The sequence below is a fragment of the Tetrao urogallus genome (genome assembly GCF_951394365.1).
Source record: "Tetrao urogallus genome assembly, chromosome: Z".
Lineage (NCBI taxonomy): Eukaryota > Metazoa > Chordata > Aves > Galliformes > Phasianidae > Tetrao > Tetrao urogallus.
This window is the reverse complement of record NC_136816.1, coordinates 26346777-26365544: the sequence shown is the minus strand read 5'-3', so window position 1 is coordinate 26365544 and position 18768 is coordinate 26346777. Positions and strand designations below refer to the sequence as shown.

Below are 18768 nucleotides of genomic sequence, written 5' to 3'. Positions count from 1 at the left end.
GCATCTTTTCTCATAGTTTATCAAGCTGAGCTTATCTTTCTTTCAGTTCTTTCTGAAGTAAGTTGTTGGAAATCTCAATATTCAAAGTAGGAATATTGATTGATTGAGGATATATCTATATTTTTAGAATGTTGTAGAATCATAGAGCAGCTTGGGTTTGAAGGGACCTTAAAGATACCATTATCTTGTTTAACCTCCCTGCCTTGTGTGAGAGCGCCTCCCAGTAGATGAAGCTGCCAAGGGCCTCATTGGGTCTAGTCTTGAGTGACTCCATGTGTCCTTACATGCTTTTTCTATAAGGTTTCTTGATGTACTTTTCCACAACTGTGATTCAGTTTGTTGAGTTTGGAAGAATTTCACATTCATAAGGGCTTACTAGTCATTGTTCCTAATTAAAAGATGATTCCTATGTACAGAGCAGTAAGTCCATGGTATATAAACACAGTGATTTTCGTCAGCTCTGAATGTAGTGTTGCTGGTTTGTATGTGTTCAAGGAGTGAGGGGGGATTGCTTTAAAATGATTTTAACTGTCTCCTATAAACAGAATGTTTCTGTTTATACATGCAATAAATTACACATCCTTCAATGGAGTTTTTATCTTCCTTCTCTCTGGCAGTATCTATGAGTCAGCTACGAAACTGTCAGTAACCTCTTAGATTAAAAGAAGGATGATTGTTGCTCAGTTGAGTTTGCAATGTTATTCTGTTCTTTTAAGATTTCCTGAGAATTTAAAATTAAATATTCCAAGATAGCACCTGTCAGACTTTGAAAGTGTAATACATGTAACCATTTTTTGGAAGATAAAATGGAAGTCATTTGAAATTGGCTTTAGTTTCAAGGGCATCCAGTCGGGCCTTCATTTCCCATCTGTGGATTATGCAACCTTTGAGTGAAGGACATTGTAGGCTCCATTGCACCGGCACTGCTATTGGTGCTGTCTGGATGCAATATTTGCCTGCTCATGTGCCTGCCCAGCATAATTTGTGTTTAAAAAAAAATAAAAATCACTCACCTTTCCTGTTGTCATCATGCATTGTGTTCTGTCAGTCTAGTTTGAAATACTTAGATGACCCGGAGTTTCAATTATATGGTTTGTGCAAACCTTTTGTTACTCTTACAGATTACTTTAAGCAGACTGTGTTTAGCTGTTACATACATTCATTCTTTCCTAAAAATTGCCAGAGATTTGTGACTGAAGAAAGAATGTATCAGGTAGCATTAATCATGTGTTTATTTGGAATCTGAGTAGTAAGAAAACGAATGCCAGCAACTAGAGGTGTGCCCCAGGGGCCAGTACTGGGCCCAGTTCTGTTTAATATTTTCACTAGTGATCTGCTTTATAGGGCAGAGTGCATCCTCAGCAAGTTTGCATGTGACACAAAACTGTCCAGCAAAGGGCCACAGAGGTAATTGAGTGGCTGCAGCACCTCTCCTGTGAGGCAAATCTGAGACAGCTGAGGCTGCTCAATGTACAGGAGAGGAGGCTCAGGAATGATCACATCGGTGTCTATAAATACCTTACGGGAGTATGAAGAGGATGGACTTAGGCTCTTTTCGCTGGTGCCCAGTGCCGGAACTATGGACAGTGGACACAGACTGGAACAGAGGAGGTTCTCTCTCAACGTCAGGAAGCACTGCTGTGCTGCGCAGTTGGTAGAGCACTGGCACAGGTTGTCCAGAGAAGCTGTGGGGTTTCCTCCTTGGAGATCTCCAAAAGCCACCTAGGCATGATCCTGGGTACCCTGCCCTGGGTGTTCCTGCGGGAGCTGAGGCTGGACCACATGGATCATACCAACCTCAACCATGCGGTCATTCTGTGATAATATTCTGTGGCTTTCCCATGGTACTACTGTACATACAGAAAAAGCAAAATGGAAGAAATGTTGTCTGTGTATTATTTTTTCAGAGTTTTCACTGAGAGACAGCATATCAAGCCATCATCTTCAAATCATTGTACTAAAATAAATTTGATCTCTGGAAAAAATGAGTAAATGAAGAGTGCAGTAATTGGTGGTTAAGATACTAATTCACTTTTCTGTTGCTCCATGATAATATTTAAAGGGCTTTAAAGTTACGCTTTGCAACAGCAAACTCTTCTCTTTAACGATCTCTGATTGTATTTCTTACAATATGAAATATAAATAGAACTGAATTCCAAAGGAAATTCCACATGAGACTTCTAGCTATATAATGTCTTTCTACTTTGCTAAGAAAGGTAGTTTATGAAATTGTATTGCAGTGCAATTACTTGCAAGAGAGAATTGCTATTGTCAATTTAGTGCATTGAGAAGAGAAACGAGACTAGAGCAAGAGCTGGCTACACTTTTTCAAACAATATTGTGACGTGGAAAGCTTCACTATGATTTTTAGTCTTTGCCTGGAACAATATATATATTGTTTTTGAAATATATTTTCAAATACATTTTTAATACAAATATTCTATCTGAACATGATGTTGCAGTGTTTGTAGAAATGCCTCCACTACTTGTGTTTGTTGTAAGTCAGGCTTTCAGAGACTTTTGGTTACAAACACAGATTGCCTTTCAGGAATCCTTTCTGCTTGCAGCTTCTCCTCCTGAGACAGGACAGCAACAAATTAGTTACTGCAAAACAATGAACTGTGGAGCTACAGTAATATTTGTTCGCTTTTGATTGCTGGCACCAAATAGGTGGTTCACATTGCCTGACAAGTAAAACATAAAACACTTTGTTACCCCTCCAGTGGCTTCAGTGTACTTTGAGAAACACCACCTCAGATCAGTTAAAAAATCATTGGAACGTGAGGTAAAATGTCTTTACCATGAATGCAGTCTGGCAATGCAACAGCCTTCCCAGAAAGGAGGAATGATGCCACATGCCTGTCAGTGTTCAGTAGGCACTTGGATAATGCCCTGAATGACATGCTTAAACTTTTGGCTAGCCTTGGACTGATCAGGCCACTCAACTGTAAGATCTCTGAAAGCTTCTTCTAGCCATTCTGTTGTTCTACTCTACTTTACTCTAAAATCAACTGTTTTCTTGTACCCAATAGGAAGTAATCATTTTATTAGCTATTATTTTAAACTTCTACAACAGTCATTCTGTGATAGGAGAACTGTATTTGTCACAAAGTTTAAGTTGTTTTTGTCAGCAGTTTTCATGAATGTCTGTATTTAATGTTGCACTGCTAAAGATTTTGTTTGTAACAAAATGCAGCTTTTATTCATCATGTAGTGTACAGTTTTCATCCTGGTAATTAATTCTTTCCTTCCTTCTCTTAGGCTAACTTCAAACTGATGGGCTGAGAATTACACTGAATAACTTCATTCTGTTTGGTCTCTTGACCCTAATGAGAAACAAATATGAATGTCCTAACTGTCATGTCTTATTGTACATGTTTCTCATTTCTCCAGGAGGCGATTTCCTGTCCTTTTTAAGAAAAAAGAAGGATGAGCTGAAGACCAAACAGTTAGTGAAATTTTCATTAGATGCTGCTTCCGGTATGGCGTACCTTGAATCGAAAAATTGTATACACAGGTAAGAAAAATACTTTTTTTCTCATATTGTAATTTTGATCTTTCAGAATGCTAGCAGGTTCAATGTTTATGGTGCTTAATATCAACACAGAGGATCTCTAGAACTTTTTTAGAAGCTACACTTTTTCTGAAAGCGGGTCATTGAGTGTTTTGTTCATTTGGGTCAAAATAAATACTACAGTATTTGGTTTAAATAGGTCATTTGTTTTCGTATAGATTTATTTATGATGATTTTTTCATGGGAAGAATTTGCGTTATGGAGAGCATAACTCGCCATGATTCAGTGTCAGTGGGACATTTGTAGATAAACTCTGCATCACTGAATGTACATCACGAGCCCACTTCATATTTAGTACAGTTCTAATGAATGCTATTCTTGGAGATCTGAATTGTATTTCTCTTTCTTATTTTATCAAAAATGAATTGTTCTAAAAGCTGCAGATAAAAAGGTAGATTTATCTTTGAAAACATTCCTCTGACCACAGTAAGCTCAAAACCTTTTTACAAAGTATTAATTATTTTTGTAGTATTATTGTGTCATTTGTATTTTTTTTTTTTTAATTCTTTTTTGGGTTTAACTTATCTTAAGAAAGCTTAAACAGAATTGCAGTCTTCTTAATTGCTATTTTTCCCTATCATCTATCTTCTATTTTTGTTGCAGCTTTTTTTTGGGAGAGGTAAGGAAGGGGAGTGCCTATTAACAGAGACAGTAATTGGAGATTCAAAAAATACATTTCAGAGAGAGTATTGATAGATATACCAATGCACCTAGTACAAGTTAAACATACAAGTCATGAAAAGGTGCCTTCTTTTTTACTTTTCAAAATCTTCACAGAGGATATTTATTATTGCCTCAAAATATCACAGAAGATTATTGTTGTGAACTACTAATTCCTTTAAAGGCAGAAGCAAAATTTTTAGTAAACCTGTCCTGAAGAAAATTACAGTTTAAAAATGCAACCAAGCAGGCAAATGAGCTCTTCTGGAACACTGTTAGTTTTATGAAATGCATAAGTTAATAAATGTAAATGTGCATTTCCAGTATTATTTTATCATTCTTATTTTCTGGCAGGTTCAAAATTTATTCAGTTTTATGTCTCTGGGCATATCATATGCTTATTATATTACGTTCTGAATTTGATACCTAAATATAATGAAAAGCTCTGAATCAGACAGCAAACAACCAAGGTTAGTAATGTTAGTAGTAGTAATTCTGGGGTTTTTTTTCTTCTTTTTTTTTTCTTTTTTTCATGTCAGTTTTCCTTTCTGAGGATTTAGAATTTTTGTCCAACCAGCCTTAATGACTGGTTGGATAGACACAGGTCTCCCTGAAAGTAGTGCCTCCTATTTATTTCCATGGAAGGTACAACAAAGGGCACATTAACACTATTTGATAGAGCAAATTGTCAGCTACAAAACATTGTAGTAACAACAGAGTTACTACACATTTTCACCAGCAATAAACAACCATCTGCATAGCACTCTTGTAAAAATCTGCACTGGCAGATGTGACTCACTGTCCCTGTTGCTGTTCCTGAAATTCAGCACTGTGCTCTCATCCACTGTTTGATCTCCATAAACATTTAGCAATCATCAGTAAATGTCCATTGGTGCCATGTTTTCCACATGGAGGAATCACTGACACACATTTACTTCATCCGCACTTCCGTGTCAGACGCCGTTTTGTCAGAGTGCCCCTCTGCTGCCATCTGTCAGACACAACAAAATGTAACAGGATATTGGTGGGAAAGTTCAACCTCTACCACCGCCATTTGCCTCTGGTGTCACGTGGCAACATAATAAAATAGGAGGCATTACTTTTGGAGCAGCCTTTGTACATTTATCAAGAAATCCCATCTGCTGCAGAAGCACAGGACATCTGTTACTTGCTGGATATTGTGAGCCTATTGCATGCCAGTGAACACAACACTCTTACGCTATGCAGCAGATATGTTAAATTAGGGAGTGAGAGGCTAGCATGTTAAAAATCCCACTCTGTAGTGCTTTGTCAGCAAGTTGTTAGGTGTATAAGGCTCAGAACTCCTTCGGAGCTTAAGTCCCACCTTACCTGACCACTGAAGATGCAATTATGTGACAGTGTGATTTCTTAAAGGAATATGGGAGTCTTTGTTCCTTCCTTGTTGGGTCAAGGTATTCATGGGCATATTTCATGCTGAGATTAGAATGGAACAGTTTAATGTATAGCAGGAAGAAAATTTAGTATAAAAAGAACATGAATTGTTTTGAAATAACAGTAAATTTGTTCTCTTTTTATCAAAAACTCCATCAAATAAAAGTGCTTCTTAGATTGAAAGGAAAAAAGAAAATTAGCTACAGACAAAACGGAATGCACAGTGGAATTTTTTTTATTGTGATTAAAAGTCAGAAGGATGTAATTACTGTTACTGAAGAAATAATATATCGTTAGATATATTTGCAGCAAAATGATTTTTTTTTTCATTTCCATGTTATTGATTTTTCCCCAGCATTCTATTTATTGTCTTAAATATTTGTTCAGAGCCTTGCTTTTGTTTTCTTTGCAACATAGGTGAGCATTATTTAGTGCCATGTGCGTTTGACTAGCTGTTAAAGACTTGCAGCTTATTAAATGATTTTTAGTGCCACTTTTTAGTTGTAGCTGCACTAGCTATACCTAGCCAGTATATTTTAAATTTAAATCTGTTCTGGCTTTCTGATATTGCTATCCAAGTCACACCTTGGCTTAGTCTTCCAATAATTGGGCCAATGCAACAACTAATCTGCCCTTTGATTTTTATTTCTGTGCATGGTGTGGTGTTTCAGTGAGCGCAAGTATAAAGTTTGAATTTGTCAGACTTAGAATTCTTAATGCCTGTGAGGGATTATTTGATCTGCATTTCCATCTCCTCTGAAGTCCAGAAATCACTTGTTCTTTATTCTCTCTTTGTTCTGTTTAAAAAGCAGAAATGAGTGGGCTTAAATAAATAAAATAATGATAAAAAACCTGCTGCACGAAAAAATGCTTTTAAAAGAAATAACATTTACAGAGCTGTGCAGTTATTTCATCTGCATATGATTAAAATGAGTTTGAAGTATTGTTCCCTGCTTTTCATTTTTATCCCTTGCTATTGTTTAGATCCATTTTTTTCCTGTTAATTAGAAACAGAAGATTAGGATGGAGATGCGATAACTTCAGTTTTTTCAATAAGCATTAATGAGTGATCTTCTTCAGCAGAATTTTATTTGCATGTGTTGGATGTCCATAATTCCTTTTAGTTTCCAGACCTACCCAGAGCAACTGTGTTGCTCAGAGAATTTGAACATTCCCTCTTCTCCCACTCCCCCCCTCCTCACCAGTATCATGTTTTAAAGAAAATAACTGAAATTATGGTAGTACTCAACTGGAAAAAAAAATTAATACTGAGAAAAGCAGTCGTCTTTTGTGTTTCCTCTGTTTCTGTCATTTGGTAGTCAGTACAACCTTTCAAAATTAGAAAGCCAGTTTTGTCTAGAAAATACTATTTCTGTGTGCAAAATTGTGTTGTAGCTTTATCTATGAATCATACATGCATGATTCTAATTCAAACTAGCAGAAATATATTTTTTTCAGTTATTTTGTTCAATTGTGGTTTCACTCCTTTACTTGAGAATTAAATTGCTTTTCTCCTTCCTGAAGAGCTTTCACAGACAAGGAGTAGTTTGATTTTAAAAATAACAGTTTAAACAAATTTCAACATGCAGTATTAGGAGAGAATCAAATTAAAAGTTAGAATCCTAGAAGTGGTCAGTTAGTAAATATTTTCACTAAATTTCAGCAGTCTTCATTTATTCATTTTACCAAATGTAGCGTAAAGTTGGACTCAAATGAGTTATTTTCAATGTATGAGAAGATGTGAAAAAACAAAATTCAAGGGGTATCCCTTTAGTCAAGCTTTCCTTTCAGTCTGGGCAGCTACTATTCTGGAAATCTGCCATACTTTGAATTCAAGGTGTATTCAATGGTAAGACAGTCATTTTGTGTATTCCAGTTTCTCCATTTTTATTTCTACTACACCTTTTTTTTTTTTTTCCTTAATGCAAATACAATTTTATTTAATGTAGTTTTCTAGGTACTACAAACTCCTCATTAAGGTAAAAGTGGTTGGCTCAGCTTCATACTATGAAACTCGGGCTCTGTGCATGTTAATTTGGGATTTCTATAGTTCTGATTAAATATGGGCTGTTAATTAAATTATAAATGACTGGGAAAATACCTCTTTTATCTAGTTTATATGCTATTCTTTCTTCCCAGATTTTTTCTTTCCCTTAACTGTTAATGTAAAGAATCTTAGAAAGAGGTATCAACTCTTTCCCAACCAGGAATTGAAACTATGTTGAGTGATTTAATTAGTCTTTCCTGTGAATCTTTTTTTTCTTCCTGTCGCAGTAGCTCAGCTGCCACAAAAAAGATGAAAAGTGATCTTTTCAGCTTGCTGTTCTGTTTAGTATATCAGTAGTAATTTAATTATCTTAGGGATCAAGAGAGTAGTAGTCTAAATTCCAGAGCTGAGCAGGTCTCCTTTCTAAGAGCACGGAATAATCATAGAATAATAGAATGGTTTGGATTGCATGGGCCCTTTTTTGGACCATTGGGTGCTCCAGCACTTCTATGTCCTGTACTGAGGTGCCCAAAACTGAACACAGTACTCAAGGTGGGGCCAGTATTGAGTACATCAGCAGGATTGTTTCCCTAGTCCTGCTCACCACACCACTCCTGGTACAAGCCAGGATGCCATTGGCCTTCTCGACCACCTGGGTTCACTGCTGGCTCATATTCAGCTGACTGTCCATCAGTACACCAAGGTCCCTTTCTGTCAAGCAGCTTTCCAGCCACTCCTCCCCAAGTCTGTAGGGTTGCCTAGGGTTGTTGTGACCAAAATGCAGGACCTGACACTTGGCCCTATTGAAACTCATTCAGTTAACCTTCACCCGTTGATCCAGTCTATCCAGGTCCCTCTGTAGTGCCTTTCCTCTGACAGATCAACACTCCCTCCCAACTTGGTGCTGTTTGCAAACTTACTGAAGGTGCACTCAGTCCCTTCAAAAGCAGAGTAGAGGGGTGGAAGGACCTCCCTCAATCTGTTAACGCTTTTCTTGATGTAACCCAGGATACGGTTGACCTTTTGGGCTGCACATTGCAGGCTCGAGTTGAATCTTCCATTATTTGACACTCCAAAGTCCTTCTATCCAGGGCTTCTCTCATGCCATTCTCCACCCAACATGTATCTGTGCTTGGGATTGCCCCAACCCAGATGTAGGACCTTGCACTTGACTTTGTTGAGCTTCATTATGTTGGCATGGGCCACCTCTCAAGCCTGTCCAGGTCCCTCTGGAGAGCATTCCTTCCATCTAGTGAATCAAATGTATTTTTCAGCTTGTTATCGTTTCCAAACTTGTTTAGGGTGCACTCGATCCCACTGTTCATGTTGCATACAAAGGTGTTAAAAAACACTGATCTCATCTCTGATCGCTGAGGTACCCCACTCATCACCTGTCTTCTTTAGGGCATTGAGCTGTTGACCACAACCCTCTGAGTGCGGCCATCCAGCCAATTCCTTATCCAGGGAGTAGTCCATCCGTCAAATCCATTTTTCTCCAATTTGGTGACTAGCATATCATACAAGATAGTGTCAAATGCTTTGCACAAGTCCAGGTACATGATGGTCTCTTCCTTTATCCACCAATTGTAACTCCGTCATAAAAGACCACCAAGCTTGTCAGGCAAAACTTGCCCTTGGTGAAGCCATGCTACCAATCACCTCGTCTTTATTTTCTGTGTGTGTCTTAGTCGGGCCTTGGGACGATCCACTCCATGGTCTTGCCAGGCACAGAGGTGAGATTGACTGGCCTGTAGTTTCCTGGATCTTGTTTTTTTCTCTAAAAGGGGATTATATTTGCCCTTTTCCAATCAGTGGGAACTTCATCAGGCTGCCATGACCTTCCATATATGGTGGATAGCAGCTTGCCAGCTTCATCTGCCAGATCCCTCAGAATCTGCTTACTTGATTTCTGTACCTACATTCTGTGAAAGACAGGAGCTAAATACAAGTCATTGCCTCCTTTTGACACTTCAGTGCTCAGTAGAATGGCTTTTTTCATTCTGAAATATCTCATTCTCCTTGAGCATGTTTCCTTGTATACCATATTCCTCTTATAGCACTAAGAGATTAGAAGTTGGTATTGCAGTACGTTTGTTGTAATTTCTGTGCTGTTGATGTCTTAGGAAGAAAGACTATGTTTCTGTGGAATGAATTTGCCTTTCTGTCATCTAGATAGGCTCATAAAGGTTTACTGTGCAAGCAGTAATTTCTTACAAGATGATATCCACTTCAATAATTCATGAATTTCCCTGAGGGAGTATTAAAGGCTTCATAAAGGAAAATATTAGTGAAATAAATATTATATGTGACCTTATTTGTATTTTATCTTTGGGAGGGGTATCACAAAAACTTAGTTACTTATGTTCAGAACACGTGCTAGTCTTCTGTTTCTTTGCTTCTATATACACTCATTGTCATTGTTAGTTAGCTTTTTATGATTAGTTCAGAACAGCATGTATAAAATTAAGTGATGGTGCAAAATTTAGTTTCTATACCTTTCATATTTGATTATTTCTTTATTACTGTATCAAAAATATCTATACTGTTGATGGCTAATTATAGTTGATTGTGCTTCAACAAGTGAGTATTTCAGAGATTTATTATCAGTGTTACAGTTGAAACAGCACATCATTGAATAACTATGATTTTAAATGTTATTTATATGATGTCTCTGTTTCATATAAAATTGTATTTTTTTTACAGTATGGGTATTAGAAGTCATATCTATTCTATTTAAAGCTATGACCACAAATGCGAACACTGATAAAGAGCTTTAAGTTTGCCTTGGCCACTTAAGAAAGGTATGTTGTTATTGTTGGGGAAAAAAGAAACTTCTTTCTTTTATAGTACTACCGTACTATAAAACATTTTTGTCAAATTTTTTATTTCTTCCTTTGCATGTGTTTTTTTGTTTTTGTTTTTGTTTGCCTCTTGTCTAGTGAGCTTTTTTTCATTAAATCCTGTTAGTTTATCAAATTATACTGTGCAGTTACAACTCTATGGATTTTAGACAGGTTATTATTTTTTATTTGGTTTATTAGTCGTAACATAAGCACCATAGGAAGTGGAAGAACTGTTACAAATGCATGGTATTTATGTGGAGAGATGGTCTAGACTTGAAGCAGATATTCAGGAAGACTGAATAACTTTCTCTCCTATGTTTTCTTCATAACTGATGATTTATCTGCCCTTTCTGAAAAGAGTATGTTTAAAAGACGCTACTTCTCATGTGAGGAGTGGATGCTGCAATCCTTTACAGGCAGCAGGGAATATGGACTCTGCTAGTGCTGCACCAAGGCCCTTGGAGTCTTCAGGCTGTCTCTGTTCTCCAAGAGTATGGTGCCGTTGAGGTACTTTTGTTTGTGCAGAGTACCTTTATTTATAATTGGCTATTAAAACTGTATTTCAGACCATAACGTTTATCAGTATAAAAGTGTCAGTGCTTTGCAATGCTCCAAGAAACATTTTTCACAGTTTTCATATTACTGCATTTGCTTCCAACTCTAGCATTACCAGTGCAGTGTTCTTCAGCTGTTGTCATCTAGGAAAAGAGGAGAGGAGAACACTTCTTCATTTCACTGTGTTTGCTATTTAGGAATAGATTGGAATATCATAAAACTGGTTTTACATAGACTTGTAAAAATAAATGTGCTTTCATTACATAACCAGAAATTACTGATTTTGCACAGATGATTCAATATGATATTCTTGGTGAACTTTTGTTCAGGGATGAGCTTGGAAGACTGGTATTCCATTTGATTCCTTTTCCCTCAAGAGATCTTACATTTTCTATGTCATTTGTGTAATTAAAACTGAAAAAGTTGGTGTAGTTCCTAATTGCTTACTTCCTTTCCATTTAAACTACTGAGTTGGTTAATTCCTCGTCATTTATTAATTCTTTTCCCTCTTCATCAACCTATTGCCTTTAATACTGTTGTGAAAGTAATATGAGGAACGTTTAATTTCGTATTTGCTATTTGAAGCATTTTAAACTTTGGCAGCACAGTCCTGCATTATAATCTGTGTCTAAGCAAAAGCAGGAGTGACAACTTAATATATCATATTGAGGTTCACATACTACTTGGTGACATGAGTCCACAAAACAGAGTAAGTCTCATATGAATCTAGAAAACACAAAATTCAGGAAGGCAATCTTTTTCATATTTTAACTTTAAATTTCAGTTTTATAAATATATGAAGTCTAGCTAGAATGCAGAATTGTTAGCTTATTTATTTGCAGTATGCTTACTTTTTATATGTTATTCTGTACTGCATGCTTCCACCCTTTTTCATGGACTCTTCTCACAGAGTGTTGTGGCAGAAAATTCGTGTGTTTCTTGTGGAACTTTGGAGTTTGTATCATTATGCTTTAGAAAAAGAAAAAATGACAGGTAGTTCTTTCTAGGTAGAAATGAAGACTTATTATTTCATTTCAGAAACTTTAATTTCTTTGTTTAAAGTTTAAGTTGGTGTCTTTGTTAGAGATTATTCAATTGTAGTGGGACATTGGTTCATATGCAAAATGAACCTGCAAAAGACATTTTTGCAGATTGACCTGTTCTTGACAACAAAAGGATCTTTATTTCACAGAACAACACTACCTTCATCAGCATTGCCTTTTGTACATTCCATGACATTGAGGACCTTTATAAAAATGCTTACAGTATTGTAGGAATCTGAAAGTGAGTATTCAGAAACTCAATTCCTGCGGCTGTATCTAGAATTAATAGATTAAAATATTCCTTTCTTGGAATTGTTTTCATGCCTAACATAAATTATGATACATTCAAATATATAGCTAAATAAAATATGATTAAAAAAAAAGAGAATGGGCATAAGGTCACATGCATCTACATGATTTCTTATGGCAAGCTTTCATTAAAAGTCTTTAGACTCTTGTTCTCTTGATCTGATGACTGAGTGTCTGCTATACTGTGCTTACATATGTTTCTGATTCCTATCCCTAGGCTGTTGATTAATTCTTAATAGTTTTTGCTTAGCACTGTCATTTTGTCTTCAAAACCTTGTCTCAAATGCCAATCTCAGTTATTGCACTTATGACTAAAAAAACTGAGTCACCAAGAAAGAAAGTGCAAGTTAACAGCATTTCAGAGTTCTGACAGCTCTAACAGTTTGGGACTCCTCAGTCCTTCCTTTTGCTCTTCTTGAGGCATCATATTCAGATAATCAGAGGTAGCATTGTCTTTTTTTTTTTAACGAAAGGTAGGGAAATGAGAGTTTTAATCTCATCTTTCAGAATTGTGTCTTCTCAAACATTAAAGATAAACAGCAGTCCTTGAAGTTCTGTTCTAACAGTGACTGGACTCTTGGATCACTGTCTCTTGATTCCATACTTTCATAGTCCATAGCTTTCTTGATTCCATAGTATGTAGCACTGTCACATGCTTTTCACCCGGTTCTCTCCATTGACAAAGCAAGACCAAGAATCAAGTAACTTCCCTGGATATGACTCACTTTTTTTTGTTTGTTTGCAACTTTCAAAGTATCTGATCTTAGTTCATTTCTTACAGTTGGGTGCTATGAATATTTGTCACCAGCTACTTGATATCTATGGGATTTCCACTTCATTTTCTAGTCATGCATGCGTTGAGAAGCTTACTGAGGTTTGTAGAAGTTGTGTTTGGAAACACCTCTCTTTACTCTTAATCAGACAGGGAATCTGTGAGTTTTCCCTCAGGTTCTGTGTCGTGTAGAATACTACTGGGAAACACTCGTATTCTCACTGTACATACAGACAAATACTCAAGGCTACGTTATTTCCATGTTCTCTGTTGAGTAGCAGACTCAATCAAAACTAATTCTAGTACTCTTCAGAGTGCTGTCCAATCTTGGGAGTCTTTGGTTGAAGCCTACATGAAGGAAAAAAAACATTGTTCTTTTATTGCTGTATGGACTGACCAGCGCACAGTAAGGCTCAACACTGGATACAGGTAGGATTAAAAAAAATCTGCACAGAGCATGAAGATTTGTGTCAAAAATACATATGAAAGTGTGGCTCCATTTTTGTACTAACATAGTTGATTCTTGATTTCCAAACTTTTCTATATGAACAGTAAGCATGAGCTTGGAATATGGAATTCTCCTGAAGTACTGTATTGCAGCGTCATATATAGTCCTGGGCAGAGTTTGAAAACTTAAAACCATTACCAGATTATCAAATTCTAAACATGCTGTAATGTATCCGGATTTGACCTATGATGAAGAAATGCTTCTGAAAAAAAGATGTGAGCTTCCTTCTACACTATTTTCCTAAACTATTGAATCTTGGCATAGCTGAGTAAAGATTTCAAAAGGGAGAATAACACATTTTTTCCGTGCAGACCATGTGTGTTTGTTGTAGAGATTGATACTGCTTTTCATTGTGTGCTTTATTTGAAATTCACTGCAACCTCCAACAAAAGCAAATTAGTTATGTCCTGCATCTCCAATTTAGCTTTCTGTAGCTGCAGAAATAGTTCTGAAGGTTTCTGATTAGAATAACAGATGCATGGATTTGGATGATCGGTGTGTGATATAAAAATGTCAGGCTGCATTTTTGTTGACTCTAAAACTCAATATATCATGCTATCTCAGTAAGGGCATGCTATGTTACAAATATATTACTGAATTACATTTGACACGCATTCCTGATATCAGAGAATTCTGTAGTCACAGTATGCAGAAAATGCATATTTGAATGGTAGCTTTTTGGTGTTGTGGTGGTTGGTTTAAATAAGCAGTAGAATACACAGATGAACATATTAACTTGTGAGCTAACTTTGGCTGTTCACCAAGTGCTCACCAAGATGGGGGGGGAACAATCTTGTGTGATTCAATAAAGATAGGCTCACCAATTACCAACATGGGCCTAACAGACTTAACTTGAGGAATAATAATTTCTTGCCAATTAGTAACAAAGTAGTATAGTGAGAAGTAAAAGAAAATTTAATACACTTTCCCTCCTCTTTTCTTCCCAGGCTCACTTTCACTCCCCACCTTCCCCATTGGGAATGAGGGCTGCGCTCAGTCCCTTACAGCTTCCCTCTGCTGCTCTTTCCTCCTCACACTCATGCCCTTTTCCATTGTGAGCCCTTCATATGGGATGAAGTCCTACACAGACTGCACCAGCATGAGTTACTTAAGAACTTCTCCAACGTGGGTCATTTCAGTGGGCTGCGGACCTTCAGGAACAGGTTCCTCCACTGTTTGCCACCTACCATCTGCAGTTCCCACCAGCCCTCCTCCCCCCGACACACTGCTCCTTCCAGGCTGCAGTTCCAGCCCAAAGCTGCTCCTGTGGAGGTGTCCATGGGCACCTCCTCCAGGTGTCATCCACTGCTGCACTGTGGATGCCTTTGTGGCTGCATGGGAAGATCTGCTCCATACAGTGCCCACAGGCTGCAGGGGGACAGCCTGCTCCCCTGTGGGCCTCTCCTGGAATTCCTCCTACCCTCTTTCTGCACTAACCTGGTTGCTTCTTTCCCATTTCTCACTCCCAGATGCTGTTGTGCAGCAGTTTTCCCTCTCTTAAATTGGGTCTCTCAGAGCACAGTCAGCATCACTTATGGCTCAGCTCTGGCAGTGACAGATCTGGCACGGGGCACTGCTGAGCTCTGATCACAGAGCCCACACCTTCAGCCCCCCACTACCAAGACCTTGTCATGTTAGCCAAAGCATTATGTAATTACTAACACATTAATGATGTAACTTGAAGTGCTATTGTCTTCTTTTTCTTTGTCTTTCTTTTTTAACTATTTTTTTTTTTTTTTAATGCATGCCACATTGCTTTCTTCAGCTGCTGTTAGGGCAGATTTTGTTTGCTGTTGGTAATTTCTAGCACAAATTATCATTGCCATTTGCTAATTTTCTCATCAAATATCTCATTACGTGGCATCTATTAATAGAAGTGCAAAACAAAGTTGTTGTTTAAGTATGCTTGTTCTGAGGCTAGCAATAATAATAAAAAATTACCACAGGCTGGTTTTGTATAAGACATAATAAGTTCTTCTGTTACTCTGTTTGTAATGGCAGATTGGAATTTATTCATAGAAAATAAACAAACAGAAATTTATTTTTTCTTTCTGTGGAGGGCTTTTCTTTTCAAAAGAGAGTTATCACATTTCATCTCTATTATTTGAAGTCTCCTTTCGGTTTCATCTTATTTCTCGTTATTATGCAGCCTATCAGCTGAACGGTATCCTGGGTAATTCAGTCTGATAGTCCTTCATATTCATGTTTAAAATGTCTGTTAAAGATCTTGATGGAGTTGATATTTTCATTCTGTGGTAAACTTTCCCTATTAATGATTGTGCTTGAATATCATCTTTGCTGTATTCTCTGCAAAATGGGGAATATATCTTTTGAGATTTCAGTATGTCAGCGTTCAGTGGATGATGATTAGAAATATCACAAAGAGAGAAAATGTTTGGGCATGTTATTCCCTGAGAGAACATAAACTATATAGGTTGTCTAAATTTTACTTTGTCTAAATTACGTAAGCTAAAGATAGTTAAATTATTTAGCATGTTATCGCAGAATTACTGTTTAGACTTATTTATTTTAAAAAATAGTGTTCATATTTACAATTAACTGTTGTAATAAAAATACATATGATGGAATCCACCAGTAAAGAATACAATATAGGGAAAACTAAAGATGAATTATTTTTCACGATATCTAGAAACAGCATTATATGTAGCAGATATATAGCATTACACTTCTTGCGCTTTTTGTCTTGGTACATTTAATTCCTCAGCAATGAGAGGTGAAGACTTCCATTAGAATGTAACTGTTTTCTAACGATGTTGCTGTCTGCATTGTATTTTTAAGGAAACGTGAGTGTATATGCAACCTGCACATGACTTGAAATCTTAATTTAACACTTACGAATTTGTTTCTTCTGAAAGAAACTAACGTGGAGGCCTTCAGAGATGAAATCCTGTGGCTGGGGATGAGACCAGAACAAGGTTCCTGTTCAAACTGCCTCTGGCAGTCCATCCCAACTATTAACTGCCACAGCATTCCTCAGGTTTTAGAGATTACATGACCGTTTTTGTTTCTTGACTTCTCAGCCCTGCCATTTCATTTAAAAGAAGTGGAAATGACACTGAAATTATATCAGACAGAAGTTACTGTATGATTCTTAACTGCGAGCGTTCACTCTTTCTGAACTCACTGCACTGAAATGAATGACCATGCAGAGCAGTCAAAAGCGTCCCTGTTTTTCATTAAGTTAATGTACTGACTCGCATTTTGATAGTTTGAAGGTGGGGAAGACATGGTGCTTATGGTATGTGTGCAATACACAATTTAAGTTGCTATCAGCTACAATATCTAGGCATTTATACTTCATGTCTTTTTAGTTCCATAGTTCCATGTAGTCTTATCTTCCTTTGCTCTCAACAAAGAAATTTTACCTTCTGTCCTTACTACTGAGCTTTAAAGAGGTAGAATGTGATACTGCAATACCAGATATGTTTTCTCCATGTTTTGCTAGCTGATGCAGTCTAGTTTCATGGAGAAAGGGAAGGGAATATCTCCAGGTAACTTTGAAATTTTATAATGTCTTCCATAGATGAAAATGTGGCCTTATTTTGAGCAACTTAAACATTTACATACTGTTTCAAGAATAGCTCTGTTACCTACTTTCTTATTCAGTATACTCCTATTTTAAAAAACATTATTTTTTTAGAATCAATTTAAAAGTGAAGTTTGGAGAGTATTTTAGCTTTAATAATAATACTTAGGAGGAAATGGTAATGTGAATCTGAATATATCAAGATATCGTGGGAAATCAGTATTCAACAACGGGTCCTAACCTCCCACTGAAATTGAATAATAAATGAAAGGCTTAGATTTTTTACATCCATGAATTAGAATTAGCCCTGTCTGTTAACACTGGTTGTCTGGTTATTTAAAATAAAATACTGGTTTGCTTGCCATCTTTGTGGCAAAGAATTTTACTACTAAATCGTACTGAAAAATTAACTGAGTCCACAGAGAGAATTTGCGAATTTGCAGTATGTATTTGCAAAATATACTGGAAAGCCAGTGTTGCACGTTTACCAAAGCACACTAAATACAGCTTTGAAGTTAACAGAAAAATTATCATTAAACTCAACTGTAAACAATGTCAACAACTGTTTTTGTATACTTCAGTCTATGTTATTCTGAAAGTTGTAATCAACATGAAGCTGCAGTGGTAATTCTTCTCTATTTACTGTATTTTAGAGCTCAAATATTTGTATTATAACTACCGAGAGAAAGGAGGCACCCTCTGGTCCAAAGCCATCAGATACTAAATATAACCTGGAGTTACAAGCCATATTTATGATTCAGAGTACCACTGATGGTGTTTTTACTGATTGTTTTAAAACAATTGTTTTTTTAGCCTTTGTTCCAGAAAGAAAATGTACTGCAGGTTATAGTATTTGCAGTGGGTAAATGATGTATTAGGGATGGATGCTGAACAACCAATTAGATCATAGGATAGGACAAAAGCAGAAATGGATTAGGAAGAGGAGGAAGAACATGTTGCCCAGTCAGCTCGAAAATGAGATTCAGGATTCTTCTTTGAACATGCATCATTGAGTTTAGCTGCTCATTCTTCTGTTAGTGCCAATAATTATATGCCTCACTGTAGTATAGTTGTACACCGCACTTTGGAAAGTTTTTCTGGAGTTCCTCGGAGCTTCGCATTGCTGCAGTTTTATCACTGAATTATTAGATTCACTATAGGCATATGTCTGCATGTGTAATGAAAAATAGATGGAGGAAGAATCTAAGATGAACTTTAGTGTGCTTTCTTGAAAAAAAAAGTTAAGTTTGCGCAACTGAAAAGCAGTATTTTAGAGAGGATAATATTCTGCAAGATTCTTAAATGGCATATAGTTCTGCATTTCAAATTACTAAGAAAATTCTGTCCAACTTACTGTTGGTTTTTTTAGAATCAAGGCATTTTTCTTATAAAACTGAGAGAAACTGGAGTGAGGTCATGCACGTTCAGCTCAATTCAAAGGAAAATTCAGTTCTGCAAGGTATTTCTCATAAAAAGATTCTGAGCAAATTTAATGTATCTTAAATCACAGTTGCTAAGAATGAGTAAAGTAGAACAGACAGTGAACTAAGTGCATGA

At 36.7% G+C, this 18768-nt stretch overlaps 1 protein-coding gene across 3 annotated transcripts in view; it reads left to right on the top strand.

The window, feature by feature from the left end:
• FER (FER tyrosine kinase) overlaps positions 1-18768 on the top strand; it is a gene marked incomplete at both ends in the record, with an annotated part of 141144 nt that overhangs the window by 98818 nt on the left and 23558 nt on the right. For all 3 annotated transcript variants that reach the window (XM_079548141.1, XM_079548139.1, XM_079548140.1), the window contains one exon: positions 3394-3517. In XM_079548141.1, the coding sequence (XP_079404267.1) occupies positions 3394-3517 (124 nt within the window). The remainder of the gene's footprint in view (positions 1-3393; positions 3518-18768) is intronic.